This window comes from Pangasianodon hypophthalmus, chromosome 28 (assembly GCF_027358585.1).
Source record: "Pangasianodon hypophthalmus isolate fPanHyp1 chromosome 28, fPanHyp1.pri, whole genome shotgun sequence".
NCBI lineage: Eukaryota > Metazoa > Chordata > Actinopteri > Siluriformes > Pangasiidae > Pangasianodon > Pangasianodon hypophthalmus.
The window spans coordinates 6,682,835-6,706,683 of NC_069737.1; the positions used below are offsets into that span (position 1 = coordinate 6,682,835).

The 23,849-nt window shown below is 39.6% G+C and overlaps 2 protein-coding genes across 3 annotated transcripts in view; one reads left to right on the forward strand and one right to left on the reverse strand.

Annotated features, from left to right (window-relative positions):
* Positions 1-23,849, forward strand: part of lrba (LPS responsive beige-like anchor protein) — a 202,997-nt gene that overhangs the window by 125,262 nt on the left and 53,886 nt on the right. For both annotated transcript variants that reach the window (XM_053231068.1, XM_053231069.1), the window contains 2 exons: positions 1,095-1,235; positions 4,325-4,461. In XM_053231068.1, the coding sequence (XP_053087043.1) occupies positions 1,095-1,235; positions 4,325-4,461 (278 nt within the window). The remainder of the gene's footprint in view (positions 1-1,094; positions 1,236-4,324; positions 4,462-23,849) is intronic.
* On the reverse strand, positions 6,361-8,447 carry mab21l2 (mab-21-like 2). The gene has a single exon (XM_026942982.3). It carries the CDS (start codon positions 7,798-7,800, stop codon positions 6,721-6,723), a length of 1,080 nt encoding a protein of 359 aa, XP_026798783.1. The 5' UTR covers positions 7,801-8,447; the 3' UTR covers positions 6,361-6,720.

The following is a 23,849-nucleotide window of genomic DNA, read 5'->3' on the forward strand; positions in this document are numbered from 1 at the left end:
ATACAATGATATAATGTTTGCAAAAATATTTACGTGTAATCAAAACATTATCATGACATTATCTTCCTCGTTTCATTCTTCTTTCCTTCACTTTCTCTCCGATTTTGTCTGCTTTTTCACAATTCAGCACTTAAAGCAAATGATTTCCTCGACCTGAAACCGAACATTTCACTTCATCTGAATGTTTATGATATTTATTAATCATGTCACATCACTCTGCTCGTTTATAAAAGACGAGTTTAATGAAGAAAGGATAGAAATCAAAAATCAAAACTTTTATTAGTGTTGTCTTTGATCAGATATCAGAGGAAAAAAGAATCCATTCGATCCAATTCTGTAACAAGACTGGAATTGTATTTGGAAAAGTTTTTTTTTTAAAAAATTAAAATTAAAATGTTCACACGTGTGTGTGTGTGTGTGTGTGTGTGTGTGTGTGTATGTATATATATATATATATATATATATATATATATATATATATATATATATATTTGGTGTATATGTAAATGATTTGTATGAAAGCTGTGTTTTTTTTAGCTGCGTATTTTTTCCCCTGTATTTTTAAGTGCTTTATTTATTTATTTATTTATTTAAATCATTTTAAAGCTTATTAGTTTTTAAAGAAAACAATCAGATGGGCATTAGTTTCAGAAATGGAAAAGTTGTATCATTCCATCTTTATATATATATTCATTACTTATCATATACAACAAACTGTTTTTTTGCAACTCAATATTAAACATTTAACCCTCCTTATTCTAGATTATTTTTGCAAAAAATATAAATGACAAAAAGTGAAAGAAAATATTAAAAGATTAAAATGAGACAGTTTAAAGAAACTGAAAATTTTACAGAAGTGTAGTTATTAATAAAGATTATTTTTAAAATGTTATGCGGTAGAAGTAATATTAATGTGTTGGTTTTTTTTTTTTACATCGCAATATAAAATATTTTAATTATTTAAATTATTTATTCCATCTATTTATTTTCAAATTAAAAATAATACAAATTGGCTGTAGAAAAAAATATTAATATAAAAACTAGTTACTAGGTGAAAGTAATATGAATATTGTTGTGTTGTTGTGTTTGTGCAGCTCCAGAGGACGACGTGCTGAAGGGACAGCAGCTCAGGAAAGACACGGCGAGGAGTCAGAGCTGCGAGAGCGAGAGTTTACCGGAGGGAGACGACGATACCATCTCGTCTCTGGAGGAGAAAGAGCTGGACAGTCTCACAGGTAACTAACAAACACACACACACACACACACACACTCACACTGTCCCTCCTCATGTTTGTGTCTGGTTTTAATAAGCGTGTCATGTTGTCATTCACTGGATTTGGGACGCAGCCCTGATCAGCGTCTTATCAGAAATCCGGTATAACAAGGGATCAGCTCAGATAATGCTCCCTCCTTCCCTTTATCCCTCCCTCCTTCCTTCCTTTCCTCCCTCATTATCCTGGATTTCTGATCGGAGCATCCCAAAGCGAAGAATTTATGAAGTGTGCGTGTGGGAGGGAAAACCATTTATAATTTATTTTGTTATTACATTCCCTCCCTCATTATACAAGTGCAGCCGTGTCCCAAATCACAGACCGATCCACAAAAAGGAAGTGTCCTAAAATACTCTGGATTGATTTGGCAGATCACGGCAGCTTTACAGAGTCGTCAGAAACGCCGTGTCCCAAATCAAATGACGAGGAGGGAATTAATAAATATATCCACCCACATGATGATCTAGTGATATGTAAGTGTACTGTTGTGATTTATTGCTCAGCTGTCTTTAGTTCCGTTTTGATCAGAGCGGCCGCGTCCCAATTCGAAACCCAAACCATAAACTTTCAAAAGGTCGTTTGGAAAGAAATTGAAGCAGTGCACATTCATGAGAGAAATCAGAGCTGCAGCATCTCAAATCAAAAACGACTGCAAAGCTCAAGGACACAGTTTTTTTTTCCTTCGATGATGATGTTGCATTTTTGAAAACGATTAAAAATGTCTTTTTTGCTGATTATTCTAGTACGAGTGGCCTGAGTGAAAAACGGACTTGAGAAGATTGTTTGGGTTTTTTAAAAAGACACATCAGTGTTCTCTCCTTTCGACTGATAAAAATATTTAATTTCTAAATGCAGCTATAAATATTAAATTAAATTCTTAGCAGTTGTTTTTTTGTTTAGTATTTAATTCACTTGAATTTAAAATTTCAACTAAAAATCCAAATAGATCCAATAATACATTACTAATGGCCTGTATTTATATAAATATCTTTTTAACAACTAAATTTTCATTTTCAAACAACTTCATATTACAGCAAATGCACTGCAAACACTGTGCTTTTATCACTGGGCTGTGTGTGTGTGTGTCCAACAGTTGGATGTAGAAAATACACAAGCCAAAGAATGGAAAAAGAGTAAAAGAAGGAAATAAAGACAGTATTTAATGTGTGTCTAGTTTTAATATGTGTGTGTTAGGATTGTAATGAGTGTGTTTTAGGATTGTAATGAGTGTACGATTATAATGAGTGTGTTATGACTGTAATGAGTGTGTAGTTATAATGAGCATGTGTTAGGACTGTAGTGAGTGTGTGTTAGGATTGTAATGAGTGTGTGGTTATAATGAGTGTGTGTTATGACTGTAATGAGTGTGTAGTTATAATGAGCATGTGTTAGGACTGTAGTGAGTGTGTGTTAGGATTGTAATGAGTGTGTAGTTATAATGAGTGTGTGTTAGGATTGTTAATGAGTGTGTAGTTATAATGAGTGTGTGTTAGGATTGTAATGGGTGTGTAGTTATAGTAAGTGTGTGTTAGGATTGTAATAAGTGTGTGTTAGGATTGTAATGGGTGTGTAGTTTTAATGTGTGTGTGTTAGGATTGTAATAAGTGTGTGTTAGGATTGTAATAAGTGTGTGTTAGGATTGTAATGGGTGTGTAGTTATAGTAAGTGTGTGTTAGGATTGTAATAAGTGTGTGTTAGGATTGTAATGGGTGTGTAGTTTTAATGTGTGTGTGTTAGGATTGTAATAAGTGTGTGTTAGGATTGTAATGAGTGTGTGTTAGGATTGTAATGAGTGTGGGTTAGGATTGTAATAAGTGTGTAGTTACAGTGAGTGTGTGTTAGGATTGTAATAAGTATGTAGTTAGAATGAGTGTGTGTTAGAGACACACAAACACAGACTAACAACAAAACATACCTTTCACAAGAATTACACACTAAGACAGAGTACATTAACATATATGTGTATCTGTGCTGTACAGCTCTCTCTCTCTCTCTGTCTCTTTTTCTGTCTCCCTCTCTCACCCTCTCTCTCTCAACCTCTCACTCTCTCACCCTCTCACTCTCGCTACTTATGGCTCTTTCCATCTCTTTCTCTCTTGTTCTCTTTTTTGCTTTTAATTAATTGAAAAAATGTTACTATTGGTATTGTTGTTGTTATTATTATTTAAACTACAAACACTGATCATTTGTTTACCTAATATCCTGAAACGGTTGTTTTAGCTAGCTTGCATGTAGCTGTTAAGTCTCTTATATGGGTGTGAAAATGAACCATCAGAAACATCGTTTCCATCAGATGTGTTCGTAAATTACTAAAACACGCTCCATATGATTAAAACTACACTGTAATTACACTTAGCACCGACCGCTAACTCAGCACTCTGAGAAACACAAACACCGAGAAACATCACCAACAGCGAGAAACACGAACACTGAGAAACACCAACACCGAGAAACACCCACACCGAGAAACATCACCAACACCGAGAAACACGAACACTGAGAAACATCAACACCGAGAAACATCAACACCGAGAAACATCAACACCGAGAAACACGAACACCGAGAAACACCAACACCGAGAAACACCAACACCGAGAAACATCATCAACACCGAGAAACACCATCAACACCGAGAAACACGAACACTGAGAAACACCAACACTGAGAAACACCAACACTGAGAAACACCAACACCGAGAAACACGAACACTGAGAAACACCAACACCGAGAAACACCAACACTGAGAAACATCAACACCGAGAAACACGAACACCGAGAAACACCAACACCGAGAAACACCAACACCGAGAAACATCATCAACACCGAGAAACACCAAAACTGAGAAACACCAACACTGAGAAACACCCACACCGAGAAACACCCACACTCAGAGCTCTCAGAAAAAAAAGTTAGGGTTAGGTTTGTGATGAATGTTGTCAGAAATGCCATAAATACACAACATAAAAATATATCCCTATACATGTACTATTTCTGATTTTACTGTGTGTGTGTGTGTGTGTGTGTGTGTGTGTGTGTGTGTGTGTGTGTAGGCACGGTGTCTCTCAGCACGGTAGCTGAGCTGGTCTCTCCCGCACTGGTTATGAAAGGAACTCTGTCCATCACGGCTAACGAGCTTTACTTCGAGGTGGATGAAGATGAGGCGAGCTTCAAGAACATTGACCCCAAGGTGAGACACACACACACACACACACACACACACACACACACACACAAATATCTGAAGAAAGTTCAGTGCTTCTGAGATGGATGGAAATAAAAAGGAAGAAGTGCAGTGTGTGATTATAATATGTGTGTTAGGATTTTGTGGGATGTGTGTGTGTGTGTGTGTTTAGCCAGAGCTGCTGATTGGTCTGTTTTTGTAAAGCCCATCATGACATCACCAATTGGAATTCACTTTTCCGACCTTTCTGTCAGTGGGAAATTGAGATTGGGGCCACTAGGTTGTTGCGTACTTCCTGCTCACTAGCACTAGATAGTGTGGATGGAGTGCACTAGATACCAGTCCGTCAACATTAGATATAGAGCTATGTGTATGAAATCGTACGAGATTGTACACACACATACACGCTAATAATAATACTACTAATAATAGTAATAATAATAGCTTATTACATATTATTACATATTTATTACAATAACAGCTTCCAGTAATAACTCACACATGGCTTTACTTCATCTCTTTTCAAACAGGATTCTTTTTTCCATCACCAGTGAGATCTGTAACTGTTATTTAAAATTATTTTTAAAAATAAAGCAAGTTAGTTTATTTGTAGTTTTTTAATCAGACAGTTTATTTATTTATTTTTTTTATAATTTTTAAATCAATTTTATTTCATACTGAATTAATGACCTCAGTTTTGGTCTAAAACGTTTCTAGCCGTGAGAGAGAAGTCAGAGTACGGCTGAAATAATGTACTTTTTTTTTTTTTCCCTTGTGATCAGAAGTTTTAAATGTTTTATTAAGTTTTATATGATATATCTTTGATTGGTGTATTTTTTAAATATATTTATTAGGATTAAAGCACAGTAGCTGCTTCACAAGAGCGTATTTGTTCAGGTAGCTATTAATGAAAAATATTTTTTTTTAAGTTACTTGTATAAAAATATATTTTAGTAAGACAAAAAATTGTTTGATATAAAAATCTACATTAAGCATCTTCTGGACTGTACATTAAAGTTAATGTATAAAGATCACTATGACGCATGTGTATGTGTTAAACTACAGTCGTTATTTATTGATTAAATATATTTTAATTACTAGTTAGTTAGTTGTTAATGTTTTATTAGTAGCTTTAATACATGCAACATGATTCAATTTGTTTACACCATAATTGAATGTTAAATCTAATTTTAGATGAAGCATTTGATGGATAATACCATAACGTATTATTATTATTATTATTATTATTATTATTATTATTAACATACAACAACAAATGCTAAGTTTTAATATCATTTTTATTAACATTTCAATTTTTAGACACATGAAATGGAAAACTTGGCACGCTACAGTTTTTTTTTTTTGAAACATTAAAGCAATTAAAGATATTGTGCATGGTAATTAAATAAAAACAATTTCACTTTGTGAAAAAAAAGAAAAGATTTAAGCAGACGTTATGACGTTAAAATGTACCTTCACGTTTATTTTTTCTCCTCTCAAAATGTTCCGTTTGCGTCTCGGCCAAAACGTTTCCCTTCGTTCGACTCCATTAAGTCCACTTTCAGTGAAAAGGAAAGTGTGGAGTGTTCATATGTCCATGGAGGTTCTCTTTTCAAATCTTCACTGTTGTTTTTTATTATTATTATCATTATTATTTTACAGTTTTGTCCAAGCCGTCGGTTGAAAGGATGAATAGTAAAATCATGACATTGAAATGTAGGTTTATTATTTATTCTCACTGCTGTAAAATGTCCTGGTGGGAGAAAAAGTCTTTCTGAAACAGTGATGTGTTCTTCAACATGCCTCGTTATTAGATTTAATTCTTATTTATTGAGTATTTTTCGTCCAGGGTTTCTTTAGGAAAGTCTCCTTGTTTTAGTTTTTCCTCGTTCTCCTTGCTGTAGAACACTTCAGTTTGTCTCCACTTTTTTTTTTTTTTAAGTTTAAACTTTTCCCAGGTTGGTGCAGATTTCTCCAGACCTTGTTTTCTTTTACTGCCAGAGTTTGTTCAGGCTCTTAGAGTTGCTCATGAGTCTCTCTTTTTTTCTGTTTGTGTCTTTGTAAATTGTTCGAGTTTGGTGACTCTGCATGTTTTTTGTTTATTCGAGTCGGTCCTGGCTTTTGTCACCGCTCAGAATTTCTCTTGTGAGTCTCCAGGTCTTGTTTGTTGGTTGAGTTTGTCCAGGCGTGGTTGCAGATCTCTTTTTTTTCGCCGTTCTCAAAGTCTTTTGTTTCGATTTAATTGAGTTCATTTATTTTTAGAGTTCAGAGTTTGTCCAGGCTCTTAGCGTTGGTCAGGATCTCCCTCGCGAGTCTCCAGGTCTGCTTGGCAGCCGCCTCGAGGGCTGATGTCGCTTTGCCCTGAAATAAATCAAGGTTGGGGAGGAAGTAGTGAGGACACCGGCGGCACTGCAGACAGGAGACGAGCTGCAGCAGGACGCCGTTGATGCGATCGCCGAGGCTCGCCTCGTCCCAGTCGCTCTCGCGCGGGTGCTTCTCGCACTCGTACAGCAGCAGCGTCTTCATGTGGTAGCCGTTGAGCGGCTGGCCCGGCAGCTCCAAGTGCCTGTCGCGGAGCGTTTTTAAAATCGAGAGGCATTTCTTCCTGCAGCCGGACATCAGCAGCCGGTTCTCTGCCTCTGCAAACTGCAGCACCCAGGCGTCGCTCTCGGCCGAGCTTTGCTTCCCCGCTAATGTGTAGCATTCTTTCGAGAGCAGATTAAATCCTTCAGCTTTGACCTCGGCGACCCGGTTCGGTCCAGGCCAGGGGATGTGTGGTGGAGGCCACTGAGCGGCACTGCGGGGCCAGATCCCGGTGCACTTGAAGGCCGGAGTGATCTGTACTACGTAACGCTCTCGAATCCGCAGCTTCACCTCGCTCGTGTCGGCCACCATCTTGACCGAGTCGCGGTAGCTGCACTTGTCCACCGCCTGCGCCACCAGAGTTTGGAATCTCGAGCGAATCTTTCGCGCTGACAGATACCCCGAGGCGGTTATGAACTCGACCCAGAGCGACATGCTGCGCTTGCGGCCGTCGCTGAGCTTCAGGACGGCGCAGCCTGGCAACGAGCCATCGTCCACAAAATTAAAGACGCCCATCTGGTTGAGGTAGAGCACGACCTCGAACTCATGAGGCGAGATCACCTCGAGGCCCTCGTAGCGTGCGTCGATCTCACTCAGAGAGCTGATGAATCGCGGCTCCTGTACCTCCACCTCCTTCAGGACGTCCGATACGACCTTACACACCTCGCGGATGGTCTTGGCGATGGCCGCCTTGCGTGCCTGGCACCGCTCGTTGTAGTATTTGTTGAGCTGGTAGACCAGCTTCGCCTGAGCAGCGATCATGTTGGGGCAGAGGTCCGGGCCGAACACCGGAGGAGGATCGCAGTACGCTGACGGATCCAACGCTTTAACCGGGCAGATCCCAAAGCCAAAAAATTTTTGGGAGTATTAATAAAATAAAATAAAAAAAAGAAGAAGAAAGAAACAAAAAGCTAGAAAGAACCAGTGGGTGTCAAACTGGAAACAAACTGAAGGTGAAAATAAAAAAAAAAGAAGAAGTTGCACCTACAGTGGATGGAGTGTGTGTATTTGTGTGTCGGTGTGTGTGGTGTGTAGCAGAGGCCAAAAACTTGCAAGAAAAAATAAAAAGGCAGAAGTTTTTGCACCTGTGGTGTGTGAAGGGGTCAGCGTCCTTCAGGAGAGATGCAGTGTGTTAAAGCTTGCTGCTCCAGAAACAAAATCAAGAAGAAGAAGAAGAAGAAGCCTCAGAGGAGCGCTGCGTGTCAGTGTGTCATCTCTGCACGAGTGTGTGTTCACGCGCGCGCGTGTGTGTGTGTGTGCGCGTGTGTGTGTGCGTGCGTGTCTCCTCCGTCTCCTCCGTTCTGCAGGAATGCTGTACCTCATGAATGGCCTTTTAGCTGAAGCCTCAAAACCCGGGCAGAAAACGAGGGCCGGACCTGAACGTCCTGCCAATCAGAGGCGCCGCCGTATCCGTCTGACCAATCAGGACGCATTGTGAGAGGTGTGGGGGGGGAGGGGGGAGGGAAACGTGTGTATGGAGGGAGGGAGGGACGGAGGGAATCTATCCGACTCCGCCCCCCCTCTTACCCCCCCCCTTCCCCCCCTTTCCAAAACCTCTTTGGCGTTCTAAAGTCTCCCGGTCCTGAGCGCGAGCGCAGACAGAGCAGGAGGAGCGCGTGAGATGGAACTCGTGTTTTTTTTTTTTTTTCCCCTTTAGAAAAAAAAAAAGAAAAAAAAAAAACAACATAAAAGCCGCAGCGCTGTGTTCCGAGTCGCGCGCTCGCGCTGGGCTTCTGTTCCGAGTTTCGTCATCACGGAACTTTCATTAATTAATTTATTTCCAAATAAAGTTCTCCTAAAATAGTGATTAGGTGGGTATTTTTTATAATATTTATGGATGCGGAAATACCAATAAAGCGTGTTAGTATTTACATTTTATATATATATATGTGTGTTTGTTTGTTTGTTTATTTATTTCTCGCTTTTATATTTAAGTATACTTATACAGTTTACTTATAAATTAAGTATATTTATACAGTGCTCTTTTAGTCGCTGGTGGTTTCCGGGTTTTTATTATTATTATTATTATTATATTCACTGTTTTATCATTTACTAATTTGCGACATTTACGACCTGTTTCTCTGCGTTTTCTCGGAGTTCTTTGCGTGTCTCGTGTGGCTCGGTTTCTCTTCAGGCTTTTAAAGCTTATTTGTTGCTCATGTTTCATGCTGTAGTGTTTACGCACTTGATACAGACCCGACATGCAGTTTAACAAATGCTAATAAATAATGAATAAACGCTGCTCTTAGTGTGACATCTTCAGCTCACATCAGGAGATCTTATTATTTAAAGCTGAATAAAGGAGCGCAAATTATAATTGTTTGTATCCAGATATTTATATTTAATACTATTTAATGTTATATGTGTAATAGGAGTATTTAATTAATATTAATTTCAGTGAAGCAGTTACAGCGCACACAACCTTCAGACAGATTGACATGTTTTTTGTAATTATTGATATAAATCAGTTTTTCCCAGAATTCCTCTTTTTCTAGAATTCCCGCTGTGTGTGTTTAATGAGCTACAGCACACTTATCTCACGACACATTATAAGGCCATCATACAGGAATGCCATTAATATGATTAATATGATTAAGATGATTAATAAACCTCCCGCTGTTTGTTTTTTGACAGATTTGAAATGCCTTAAATAAATAAAAAGTGTTAAATTATAAAGCAGGGTATCCGCAGGCACGCGCTTTCCCCTGCACCCTTGATACTGAGGTAGAAAGTGAAGTGTGTTTAAGCCAGGTGTGTGTGTGTGTGTGTGTTTGGCTTCTTTTAGCCTCTCTATTGATGATCTGCGACCTGAAGGAAGGCGGCCTGCTCAGCGCACGTGAGCCGTGATTTTCTCTGGCTCGGTGTGCATCGGTCGGTTTATATATATATATATATATATATATATATATATATATATATATATATATGTATATATATATATATATATATAATAAAATTAAATAAATAAATTACTTTTTCTGTATCACTGTTACAAGATTTAAAAATATCAAGTAAATTAAATAAAAATTAACTTGATAAAAAGAATTCACAAGGCGCGGTGTTGTTTAAATGCGTTTTAAGAGTTTATTCGGATTTTAAAAAGAAATTAGGAAAAAAAAATCTTATAGTGCAACATGAGCTTATATCAGATTTACACACAAAATATCTTCATTAATATATTATCAGGAATAATAATAATAATAATAATAAAACTGATAATATGACGATGATTTATTATTATTATTATTATTATTATTATTATTATTATTATTAATTGTTTCCCATTAATTAGTTGTGTATGCTCAGTATGCTGTAAACAGTCACTGTTTATTCCTTTTTTAAATATATCATTTTCCTTTATTTCGCACTTCTTGCACGCGCTGCCTTTAAACACTCATTAGCCTTCACGCGCACAAAACTCGCGCGCAAGTCACTTTTACACGAAGTCACGCGCTAAATAGGCTTCATTCTTCCTCTTCCTCTTCTTCTTCTTCTTATTATTATTGTGACGTAGCCTGTTAAATGCACGGGCATCAGCAGCGTTCTAGAACGCCCTCGCGCTTTAGAACCTGCGCCATAAAAGGAAGGAACGAACAGGCGCGCGAGTGTAAATGGAACTCTCTCTCTTTTCTTTCTTTTTTCTTTTCTTTTTTTTTTTTTTTTTTAAGACCAGCGGGTTTTTTTTGTTCCGTTTGTTTCGCACGTGCGCCTTTTAACGTGCGCGTTCCATGTGTCCCTTCAGTGTGACGTCATTTAGGCGACCCGCTAAGGGTCCATAGGTGAAATTGCGTCACTGTCACACGCTTAGCTCGTTTATTAGCCTCACTACTAGGGAATATTATTCTTAGCTATGTGGTTTTAATTAACTGTGATTTTAATTTACACAGCAACAGTGTTTCCTCAAAAAAGTTAACAAACTAAAATGTTTAACACTTGGTTAAATTTTCTCAGTGTGAGCAGATTTGTAAAAATTCAGGTAAAAATGTAAACCACCCCAGCGAGAAGGGAAGATACAGTTCAGTCCCCGTTTTCCTGAGTGTGTTCGCTAAATGTGCATCTCAAACGTCATACTTTAGATAGTGCTAATAGCTAATGAAAGAGGTAGCTAGCAATAGGGATGAGCGATATAGACTTAAAACTATATCACAATATTTCATGGTATTTTTTGCGGTAACGATATAAATGACGCTATGAAAATAACAACATTCAACACTGTCTTTTGGCCACAAGTCACATAGCGTTACGTTACTTGTTGACGCTTTTTCCTCGTGCAACTTCTGGCTTTCCTCATATTCTGGTTGGTGTTTTTGCCCGAGGTGGTGGAACAAATTTGTCGTGTTTCCACGGTTAGTTTATACAGTTTTTGCCGCACTTTACAAATCACCGACGTTTGTTTCACATCTGATCTTCTGTATGCGAACGTCTTTCATTTTACAGAGGAACCTCCTTTTTTACAGATTAGTTCTTCGTCTAGGGATGGAACTCCACCTTACGCCATGCTTGTTCTCGTTCTGCATGTGAGATGCCCACGTTGCAGCGTGTAAACACGTCATCAGCTATATCGTCAATATTGCAGGAATTGTAGCAGTATATCATGGACGATACGATATGGCACAGCTCTAGCTAGCAGTTTATCTATGTAGGTTTAGCTACTCATTTGTCATTAAGCTCTATTTATACCTCATTTTCTGACTCTTTCGGATAGCTAGATATTTCTGTTTAGCTAACATGCTCTCCTGAATCAAGCATGAGTGTGACAGCAGTAGCTGAAATACCAGACACGCTAGCTACGCTGCTGTTTAGATTCACTTCAGGTGTAATTCCGATGTCTCGGAAACTGTTGGCGGTTACATCAAGGCCTTTACTATTCCCCAACCTGATTTGTTGTTTCAAAAGGAAAATACATCAACACACCCTTCATGGCGGCCATCTTAAGTGTCACTCTGTTTCTCTGTCAGCTTGAGTGAAGTGCATACCCAGAATGCACTGCTGCACTCTGACGCAGTTTTCCTTAAGATATGTGTTTGTTCAGTTACGGTTGTCAGATGTTATACCTGTCAGTCTTTAAGTGTGTGTGTGTGTGTGTGTGTTGCACATTAAAGTGAAAATGGTTCAATAAATTAAATGCTTTGTTCATTACTACTTCGTTAAGGACAGTTTGATCTGTCTTTCTCTCAGTCTGTCTCTTTATGTCCAAGTCTCTCTCTCTTATTGTCTGTCTCTCTTTCTTTCTCTTTCTCTCTCCTTCTTTCTGTCTGTTGCTCTTTCTGTCTCTCCTTCTTTCTGTCTGTCTCACTTTCTTTTTGTCTCTTTCTTTCTTTCTTTCTTTCTTTCTCTTTCTTTTTTTCTCTTTCTTTCTTTCTTTCTTTCTTTCTGTATCTCTCTCCTTTCCATCTCTCTGTCTGAGCATATTTTTCTTTCTGTTTTATCATTCTTTAAGACTATTAATGTGGCATTTGTATTTGTATTCAAGTTTACATTTATTTTAAATTTGTGTGGCGTGTTTTTTATTATTATTATTATTATATTTGAATTTTAATGAGACCTATTATAATAACTCTTTAAATTGTTTTTCTTTTTTTTTTGTCCTGTAAACACTTCTCTTACTTTTTCTCAGAGAAATGAGAGTGAAACAATGTTATAATAGATTTACGCACCTGAAACGTTTTCTGTGAAATGCATGAAGGATGAAGGAAAGACACTTCTCGGCTTTGAGACTTATATTTGTCTGTTTTTGTTTTTGTTTCTTTCTGTGTCTCTTTATCTATTTCTTCCAGTTTCCCAGTTTACAGTGTATCTAAGATTAGAGTATAAAATTCAGTAAATGAGTCAGAAAAACCCCAGCAGAGACACCAGATCTAAAGCAACAATAAAGTTAAGTAACTGAATAAATACCGAGACGTCCACTGAGGTGTTGGGTTTCCTTCCTAAATGTAAATCTGACTTTTATATTATTTAGATAGTCTTTATTTTTTAAAGTGTGTGAAGGGTCGGGTAAACACACTCCGGAGTGCGCACTTCACACTCAGGGTTCTTAACACTGTTTAAGATTCTTTTTTAACATTTTCTTTTTTTAAACAAAGCCGAGAGCCAAAGCTAATGCGGGGTCTTTTTCTTTTTTTCCAGGAGCTTTAGAGGCTTTTCTGTATTGAATAGTGTGTGTGTGTGTGTGTGTGTGTGTGTAGCGCAGAGATGCTCCTCTTTGATCTGACAACTCAACTCTGATCCTCTTGACGGCACTGCATAGTGTCCGATAAGCCCCTCTCTCTCTCTGTCTCTCTGTCTCTCTGTCTCTCTCTCTCTCTCTCTCTCTATTTCTCACACACATGCACACACACACACACACACACACACACATACACACTACCCGCTGTCTCTCTGCTACTCTAGCATGATTTCCAGATCGTCTGGTCGCTCTTCTAATGCGCATTGTCTGCCAGTGGCTTGTTATCTTTCCTTTATCTTCGGTCACATCCCAAATCAACTTCTAGTCTAGTAGATCAAGTGGAGTAGGGCTCGTCACGAAGATTAGTCAAAATGAGCCGAAATATGGTTTTGTTTTTTTAGTGGATGATGAACCTGAACATAAAAGCTATGTTTTCCTCGAGAGACAGACAGACAGACATCAGGAAAAACCTGTAACAGTTTTCTTTTCTGCCCAAGTCAACTCGTATTAATGTTAGCACACTACACACTTCCAGGTGACAGGGTGAGAGAAATGAGGAGAGACCGAAAGACATACAGAGTGATAGAGACACTGAGAGAGACATAGACAGAAAAGTAAGGAAAGAGAGAAACAGAGAAAAAGAGTGACACACTGAGAGAGAGAGACACAGAGAGAAAGAGAGACATGAAGAGAGACACAGAGAGAGAGAGAGATGTTTTTAGTCTGTACTGGAAACTTGAGAGGGTTTTATACACACACACACACACACACACACACCAGCTGTGCAGACCCTGAAGAAATCAAACCGCTGCTGCTAATTGCTTGGCAGATTTTTCCACAGATCTAGTGAGGTCATAGAGCAGATGGGATTTTGCCCACAATGCCCTGTGGCACCCGTTCTGTCTCACTCCCTGTCTCACTCCCTGTCTCATGGTCTGTCTCACTCCCAGTCTCACTCCCAGTCTCACTCCCTGTCTCACTCCCTGTCTCACTCCCTGTCTCATGGTCTGTCTCACTCCCAGTCTCACTCCCAGTCTCACTCCCAGTCTCACTCCCTGTCTCATGGCCTGTCTCATGGCCCGTCTTGCTGCAGTGCAGATTGGTGGCATGATCATCAGAGCCATATTGCGTTCCAGCATCAAAGCTTTTACACCATACAGCAGTCTATTAATCACACACATAACGACATTAAGGGTAGAACTGGATCACACACACATGCACACACACAGACGTCCATTTCACTGCTGTACTGAGATCAAACAACCACCCAAATAATATCAGCTCAGTGGTGGTCTCGTTCCATTGATGAATGGTGTAGAGGGGGCCAATACTTTGTGTAGCACAACAGATGGACTGCAGTCAATAACTGTACAGCTATAACGTGACCTGTGCAATGATGGATGGGATAGATAGATAGATAGATAGATAGATAGATAGATAGATAGATAGATAGATAGCAGTGAATTATTAACAGTGAATTTCCTATTGGTTGTTGCCAAGCCCCACCCACTTTTCTTTGCTCCGCCTGCTGACTGCTCATTCTCTTGTTAAACATGAATGACTCCCAGTTGATTAGTTGTATCATGTTGCTGCTGTTTTTACTCCAATTTTAAAGTTACATGCTCAACATTGACCCCCAGCAGTGCAAGCCCTGTCTCACTGCTATCTTACTGCTGTCTCAGTGCTGTCTCACTGCCTGTCTCATTGCTATCTCACTGCCGTCTCAGTGCTCTCTCACTGCTATCTTACTGCTGTCTCACTGCCTGTCTCACTGCTATCTTACTGCTGTCTCAGTGCTGTCTCACTGCCTGTCTCATTGCTATCTCACTGCCGTCTCAGTGCTCTCTCACTGCTATCTTACTGCTGTCTCACTGCCTGTCTCACTGCTATCTTACTGCTGTCTCAGTGCTGTCTCACTGCCTGTCTCACTGCTATCTCACGGCTGTCTCACTGCTGTCTCACTGCCTGTCTCACTGCTGTCTCACTGCTATCTCAGTGCCTGTGTCTCTCCTGTTTCACTGCCTGTCTCATTTTCTGTCTCACTGCTGTCTCATTTCCTGTCTCACTGCTGTCTCACTGCTGACTTGGCTCACTGCTGTCTCACTGCCTGTCTCACTGCCTGTCTCACTCCTGTCTCACTGCTGTCTCATTTCCTGTCTCTCTCCTGTCTCACTGCAGTCTCATTGCCTGTCTCACTGCCATGATAGAACCGTATAATGGTTCGGCAGTGCAAATGCAGCCACTTGTATAACCTGACACACCTTAACCACTCTGGGAAAAACCAGACGAGAAAAGAGGCTTGTTAGTGCACTGAGTATTAGAGTCCTACACCCACACCCACACACACACACACACACACACACACACAATTTCCGAGTGAATGACCTTCGACTGTGGGTGCCACTCAGTGTGTCAGTCAGCTATTGACTTTCCACATACAAGTGTGTGTGTGTGTGTGTGCGTGCGTGTGTCTTTAGACTCTAACGGGAATTTAGCAGCTATGATGTCATCAATACGGTTATATCTACCCCCTGTAATTACTTTTTACCCCACAGCAAATGATACCAATGACTTCATCACTGAGGAAATACACAGCTCTGCTATTTACATTCATACTTAACTGTCTCTCTCTCTCTCTCTCTCTCTCTCTCTCTCTCTCCCTCCCTCTCCCCCCCTCCCCCCCTCCCCTCACCGTGTCGTTTGGGTGTCTAAATACTATTTACCTGCTTAAAGACCTGCTCTAAAGCGCTCTTCTGCTGCCGCTGTCACCTCTGAATCCTCCCTAAACCCCTCGAAGGATTTTCCCTTTCAGCCTCTAAAAACTTCCCTCATCCCTCCGGGCCGTTTCAGAGAGACGGGCGCCACAGTGTCACCCCTCTTCACCCTCTCGCGTCTAAATCCAATTAGGGGCAGGACAATGGGGGGATTATGGGGGGGATCGGCATTTTTCTGAGCGAGTGTGAATGGTGCTGCAGTATAGAGACCGTGTTAGTGTCATTAAATAACACGGTTTGTTTACTGCTCCTGTTATTAAATTCATAAACTGCTAACATATTGTTTACAGTTGTTCGCTCTTAGCCTGTGGCGTGTAGGTGCACCAGGTGTAGGTGTTTTTTTTTTTTTTCAGTTTTATTGATTATTATGTATAATTCACTATATGGACCAGGTGATGTCAAACTTCACCCTCCACCCACAGGCATGGTCTGCTGTATTTTATACAGTTGACTGTATATTTTCTTAATTATTATGTTTTATCAGAATTTTCAAAATTAAAGAAAAAAAAAATAGTTTACAGGCCACACCCACAAGTGACATCAGTGGCTCGTATGATTTTTAATCTTAATTTTTGGTTTGTTCAAAACTTTCAAGAACCGCTACAACTACCGTAGATAACTCAGCATTAACGCAGTAACCATGCAACACGGTCTCCAAGCAACAGCTTAACAATGCTGGACAGTTTATACTGAGTATAAAAAGAAGAGAAGAGAAGAATGACATTAGAACGTTTGCTTACATTTGGCTTAGCTAGCATTTTTCCATCTCAGACAAACATTTTGGTTCGAAAAAACACACTACTGTTTTACACACACTCTCTCTCTTTCTCTCTAACTTCATCTCTCTCTCTCTTTCTCTCTAACTTTATCTCTCTCTCTCTTTCTTTCTTGTTTTTATCTCTCCATATTTGTCTCTCTAATCACTTCCTCCTTCCTCACCTGTCAGGGGTCGAGGCTAACTGAGGATTAGCTGAAAGTGTTGCGTCTAAAAGTGTAAAATCCTTCTTTTTGAAGCTTTGGGAAGACAATAGGGCTTAAGTTCAGTCTCAAGAATCATTAGCTAAATCTAATAACAAACACACACACGTTTGACAGGAGTGTTTCTATTAGATAGAGAAACATTTGAGATCTTGTACACTGTGTCCTGAAGCAACTTCTAGAAAAGAGAGCACACACTTTCTGCTATCCTAGCCTACTAGCTGATGATCTGTTAGTGTTTAGCATTTGAGATTAGCCTTACAGCTGGAGCTAAATCCTGACAGACTGCACAGTGACTCTGCATACAACTAGCTCTGTGTTAAAGCTAACATAGCTACATTTGTAAAACGACTTGGTTTTACTCATCTGCAGTCCATTATGGGTAATACACACACAGAGAAGAACACCGTACATACCTAGTTCAGGTGTTTTGGTGCAACTAAAAGTCATGTCTTGGACGACACGCTAAATGTTTAACTCATTAGCATTAGTGTGGTGCGTTTGATGGCAGGAGGCCGAATGTTTAATGAGTCACTGCATTAATTGTGGAAGAAATGAATCCTTTAACCTCTAGGGTGATTTTTAAACCCACTGTCCTCTCTCTCTCCCTCTCTTTCTCTTTCTCTTTTTCTTTTCTTCCCCTTTTAAAAGGCTAATCTGTGTGGTGAGATGTGAAAAGGCCCACCAACACACTGATGAGGAGCAAAAGAGCGTTAATCCCATCAGATTAGCCCTCTTCATTTCAGTTCAGGCCTTTTAGAGAGAGAGAAATATGCAAATCGTCCATCACATGAAGGCACTAAATTCCATCCACTACAGAGAAGTGCTCTTTTTCCATCATTCCATCAATCTGATCCCCTACGTCAAATTATTTCTCTTTATCACAACACAGCCAAGGGCCGTGTCCCAAACTATAAAATAGTACAGTGCACTATGTAGGGTATAATGCATACTATTTAGTGATCGCCGTTAGTCTGTTAGCTAGCTAAGCAGCCATAGCAGTGCTTGCCCTGTTACCATGGCAACTGCCGTCACTCCTTACGGCTGCATGGTAAACTGTATATTACCATATTAAATAGTGTTTGAATCGTACAGCATACGGTATATTAAACAGTATGAACTACTTAGTGAGAGATTGTAAGGGGATAGAGAGAAGGGAATAGAGGACGAGTGAGCTCAGTAAGGGGAAAGAGAAAGGGTGTAGGGCATAGTAGGGACTATATTAAGGGGATGGGGCAAGAGGAAGGACATAAGGGATGGAGAAATGGAGTAGGATGTAGGGTATAGTAAAGATTATATTTGCTAAGTGATGAAATAAAAGCAGTTTGCCTTGGACTCTTTTGCTGATCATGTGATCCTGCAATCCCATGATCCTTTGCTTTCACTACATCAGAGACTTTTTGTAATCCTCTGCCCTTAAAGTCTTGGCCACACACACACACACACACACACACACACACACACACGGTGACAGCGTGTCCTGGCATTGCTCAGATGGAACAGCAAATCCGCTCTAATTGGCTCCAGAGCGCTGCGGATGATTGGCTGGACAAAACATTGTTAGCTGAGGAGGTTGGCTCCGCCCCCTCGTTAGCGTGATGAACTCATTTAGTGATGGGGAGTGACATGTGGTGGAGAGAGGGAGAAGAGTGTGTGTGTGTGTGTGTGAGTGAAATGGAAGAAAAAAGAACTGACGAATGAAAATGGAAAGAGAGAAAGAAAGAAGGAAAGAGAAAAAAGTAGGAAAAGAAAAAAGAACTGAGGAAGGGAAAGAATGAAAAAAGGGAAAGAGAGAGCAAGAATGAATGAATGAATGAGCTAGAAAAATTAAAGAAAGAATGAGAATTAGTGTGTGTGTGTGTGTGTGTGTGTGTGTGTGAGAGATAACCCCCCATTCTGTGTGTGTGAATGGTATCAGTGTTGGCGTGCCGTGTGTGCGTGATAGTGATGGATCACCACTCTTCCTCCTCCTCATTAATTTCATCACGTTATCGCCACACAGAGACGATCATATACACACACACACACACACACACACACACACACCTTTAACATTCATTACACCCAATCACCACACACACACACACGGTCATGGTGTGAGACTGCAAATGTGACCCACGCTGCCAACTCGGTCACTCTTCATAGGCAGGAGGTCCAGTGCTGTACTCTATATGTATCCCATAATTCCATGCAACATCACGGTTATAGCAACCCGTTCATTTTTAGACAAAATGGCTAGTTATATGAAAATAACTATAAATTTCTGCTTTCAGCATCAAACATGTGACATACTCATGTGTTTGTGTTTAAAGTCATGACAACACCGTTGCTTGGCAACAGTATGGCCACAGAGCACAAGTTAGATAATGACTCAGGCTGAAAATTTAGCTAGTTAACAGTTAAATAGTTAATACAGGCAATTCTAAAGGCATAGTAACGGTGGAAACGAAACAGAATAATCAGAAATATCAACATTTCTCTCAGATATATTGATAGGAGGATAGAAAAAAGGCTAAAATTACACCATAATTACGCTAGCATAACTGCTAACTGAACTTCCATGCGTACAGTGAGAGGCATAGTGAGAAATGTCAATGCTGCATCACAACTCGTCACAACAATGACCTATTGTGAAATTTTCTCATAAACACCGTGAACACAACCGTATCTGAACACAGCATCTAACACGGCTGTTAGCCATTAGCTAGCTAGTCCCTCTGGTTTTTCTCAGTGTTGTCTCAGGGAGTTTTTGCTCGCCGCTGTCGCCTCTGGCTTGTTCTAAATCTACAAACAGATTTCCGTACAGCTGCTTTGTGACAGTGTTTATTGTTAAAAGTGCTGTGTAAACAAAATTGTATTAAACTGAAGTGAATAGCTAATTGTTTAGTGTCCACAACAAATCCTGGGACTGAAACTACTAAATAGTTTCTCGTAATATGATAGCGTATTTTATACCACAGCTCTGTTGCTGTTGAGTTCTCAAGTGGTCATAAGGTGTTGATTAATTGTGCTATAGACCCCTTTGGTGTTTGTAAACAAAAAGAGATGCACAAGCTTCCTGGTTTTAAAAATACCCAAGTAGCTTAGCAGCCTTATGCTACTTGGTTATAATCTGAGCTAAAATATTGTTCACATATTATTATGGACTACCACTAAAAGACAGGAAGTGCTATTTGGCTAAACTAACACTTTCAAAATGGTGTACCTTGGGAAGATCCTTATCCTTATGTCTGTCAGTGGCTAAATGAGGCTAACCGGTGGTCTAGCCTGCAACGACCGGACACGTATACACATCTCATAGAAACTCCGAGCATTTATACTAGAAAGAAACTGAAGTCATACAAGTCTCTTGTTGTTTGTGGGAACGTTCACAACTTAATGTTTTACGATTACAACATCGAGGACGTCGTGGCACAGAAAGCCAAGGTGCTGCCCAAACAGACTCCATAAATTCATTTGTTAGCCGAAAAGAGTTAGCTAGCTAAATGTGTTCGTTATAGGTAACTTCATAGTAAAAACGTGACCTAGCTATCTAGCTAGTTTCTTGATGTTGATTTTAAGTGAGCTACGTAGGTTTTTAAGCAACTTAAGCAACTTAAATTAGACATTTTCGCTAACTAGCCTGTTAAATTCTTCATTAGCAAGCCAATCGCACTGATATGATTAGCTACTAAGCTAAGATGAAATGGAAGCCACAAAACAGGCACTCCTCAGACCAGTTACCCTCCTAATCAGCTGTAACCACAGCCGTCTTCTGTTAGCGTGAAAACGTGTTCGATTCGATAGTATGCAGTAAAAACGAACGTTTATGAACACTTTTCCGATTATGATTCTAATCTCTATAATAATCTCTATAGTACTTGTTATTGTTTATATAGTAACAGCTAATACACAGGGGACTTGTAGACGCTCCACATAAGTGTACGTGTTGTTATTTAACAAAAAGACGTTTCTGTAAGAAGATGTTTATTTAATATTTATGGAATGAGTCTCCAGTGTCAGCGCTTTGTAACAGTCAGAAAGTTTTCCACCACAGTAAAGTCTTCAGGTTTGTGGTTTCTAAGCAACGTGACTATTTATTTTTATTATATTAACTTCAAGAGAGAGAGCAAAGAGAGGCTGATAAAGAAAAGAGTATTTCGAGCTGCTATAACGTAAGTGTCATTCCAGGACATTACGTGTAAGTATAAACGGATAAAAAAACCACGAAGACGTTGTTTATTAATAAATGAAATTGTAATTGTCGGGAAATTGCTGTGGAATAAGAGGAACTAGTACACTTAGACTCCTGTCGTGGATTATTTTCCTACAACTGCACGTCCTGGAAGTGTTTTATTTCTTACATATGACCCTTACTGTTTAGTATGCGATTTAGGACGTAGCCCATGGAGAGACTCTCGCTACTTGCGTTTTTTTTTTTTTTTGGCTTTTTCTTATCGTTTCTGAAACAGCAGTGCTCCTGCTGCCCTTCACACACACTCTTCACACTCATTTATCTTAAAAAGAGAGGGATAGATAGCTCTCTCTCTCTCTCCTCTCTCTCTATCTTTTTTCGTGGTGCTGCATTTTCAATTAAATTCCATTCAGTTTTGTCAGAGACGGAGCACATGCTCTCCAGTAGCAGTCCCTAGTGTGTGTGTGTGTGTGTGTGTGTGTGTAGGCGCTTGGAGGATGTTGGCTCCTTTGGCACGAGGACAACGTGTGTGTGTGTGTGTGTGAGATGTGTCCTTCTTCATCTCAGACTCATTTCTGTGCCTGACAGAGACAAATGACATCACTCAGAAATGAGACGCAGCCGCCGAAACAGGTCGAGTGGTTCCCAATGACACACACACAAACACACACGCACACACACGCACACACACACACACACGCTCAGAATTCTTTGTTGTCTGCTTGGCGTCATGCTCTCTGCGCTTATAAGCCTCAGATCCTCGAAGGGCACTTCAGACGAGTGTGCACTATTTATTCTCTGATTTAATTCACTTACATTTAATCAAATGGGCTGAATAGGGCACGACACCACACACACTCACACACACGAATGTGTTAGAGAAACTGAACACACTCAAGGTCAAAGGTCACCACTTTCTCTTGCTACTAGATTGCTTTACTGAGCGGGTGGTTCTGTGTGAAATATTTTTAGAAATAAACATTTTTGTGATCGTGATACTTTTGGGAGGGCAATATTTTTGGAAACTTTTTTTTTTTAAGGATCTGAATGTAAAGAGAAGTAATGGAATGGAACAATAAAAATAAAATAAATCAAATAACAAGTAACAAAAAAACAAAACAGAAACAAAACAAAATAAAAACAAAACAAAATTTAAAAAAACAAAACCGAATAAAAACAAAAACATAACAAACAAAACAAAACAAAAAAGAAAAGAAAAGAAAACAAACCCAAGTAAAATAAAGACAAAACAAAAACAAAAGAGACACAGAGACAGGGATGTTTGTTCAGGAGGTGAAATATTTTTGGAAACCGTGGTGTTTTCAGAACTCGCGAACTGTTTTAGAATATGTATTTTCTGAATCTGAATGTTTTTGAGTGAGTGATATTACTTTTTGTGGGTTTTTTAAATTTTAGTTTTCTTTTATACTTAGGCTTTTTTTTTGCAGTATAATTGGAACCTGATATTTCTTAGACAGTGCGTGAGGACTGTTTGCTAGCGATGTTAGCTGTGATAGTGTAGCAGCTATAATCCTCATTTAATTGAACTCCTGAGACTTTAAAGCACGAGTATGTGTCTGACAGCAGCCGTGACGTGTGTGTGTGTGTGTGTGTGTTTGTGTGGGTGCGGGTGTGTGTGTGTGAGGGACCCAGCTGCTGTCCTGCTTTAATGAGCTCTTCTCAGCACTAATGTTAACGTCAGTTGCTGACTGCCACATTTGAATATTTCTGATTAAGTCTGTTCTTTATCACAGTTCTCTTTTCGGTTCCTAGTTTATCGTTACAGTTAACCGTTTAGCTGACGACCGCGTCCTGGATGTCTGTGTGCTTCTGAATTTTATCATTTCTGTTTATTTCATAAGAAAGGAGGGAAAGGTGATGTGATGTATAGTGTCGTATCTTGAGAGATTATTTTTTTAGGGTTTTTTTATTTGTTTTTTTAGAAAGGAATCTCATTTATTTAACGGTAATTACATCTTGCAATAATTACAAGAAAATTAGGATATTATTGGTTTTGTATACAAAAAAACAGGAAAATTAAAGCGGACATTCTTAAATGAACTCCTCGCAGAGATAGAGTAGAAAAAAATGACCTGAAATGAAGAAAAGAACCCTTTGAGAGTTTGACGTTTCTACGAGAGCAGTATTTTTGGAAGATTTTGTGGTTTTAAATCAGAAGATCAGAGCAGCGCTGAGTGGAAAACTTTCCCTGTTGTGGATGATGTACTGATGATAAAGGGATGATAAAGGTGTGTGTCGTGTGTGTATTGACCGAGTGGTTATGAATGGATCGACTCTCTTGAGTGTGTGTGAGTGTGTTACTGATCACCGTTTAGTGGAGTGTGTGCTTTTTCACACAGACTGAATGCAGCTCGTTTGGCTCTTTAAAGAATCTCTGCTTCGTGAAGGTTGATCAATAAGACACATCCATCGTCCTGCCGCCGACCGAGCGCGCTCACCGTGATGGATGATCACACACACACACACACACACACACACACACACTCTCACACTCTCACACACTCACACTCCACACGTCAACTTCTCTGTCTTTCTCTGTGTTATATTTGTTCATACCACAGCACTGTTGAATTCTGCATTTTGATTGGTCGGAAGGTGTTGACTAAAAACATGCGTGATTGTGGATATGGTGGAGAATTTTTGGAAGGAGTCTCCAGTGTCAGCGACCACTTATAGTTGCTATAACGTAATTAACATG

Bases quoted from the DNA above. Each gene is read 5' to 3' on its own strand.
- mab21l2 (XM_026942982.3), bottom strand. From the start codon at position 7,800: ATGATCGCTGCTCAGGCGAAGCTGGTCTACCAGCTCAACAAATACTAC.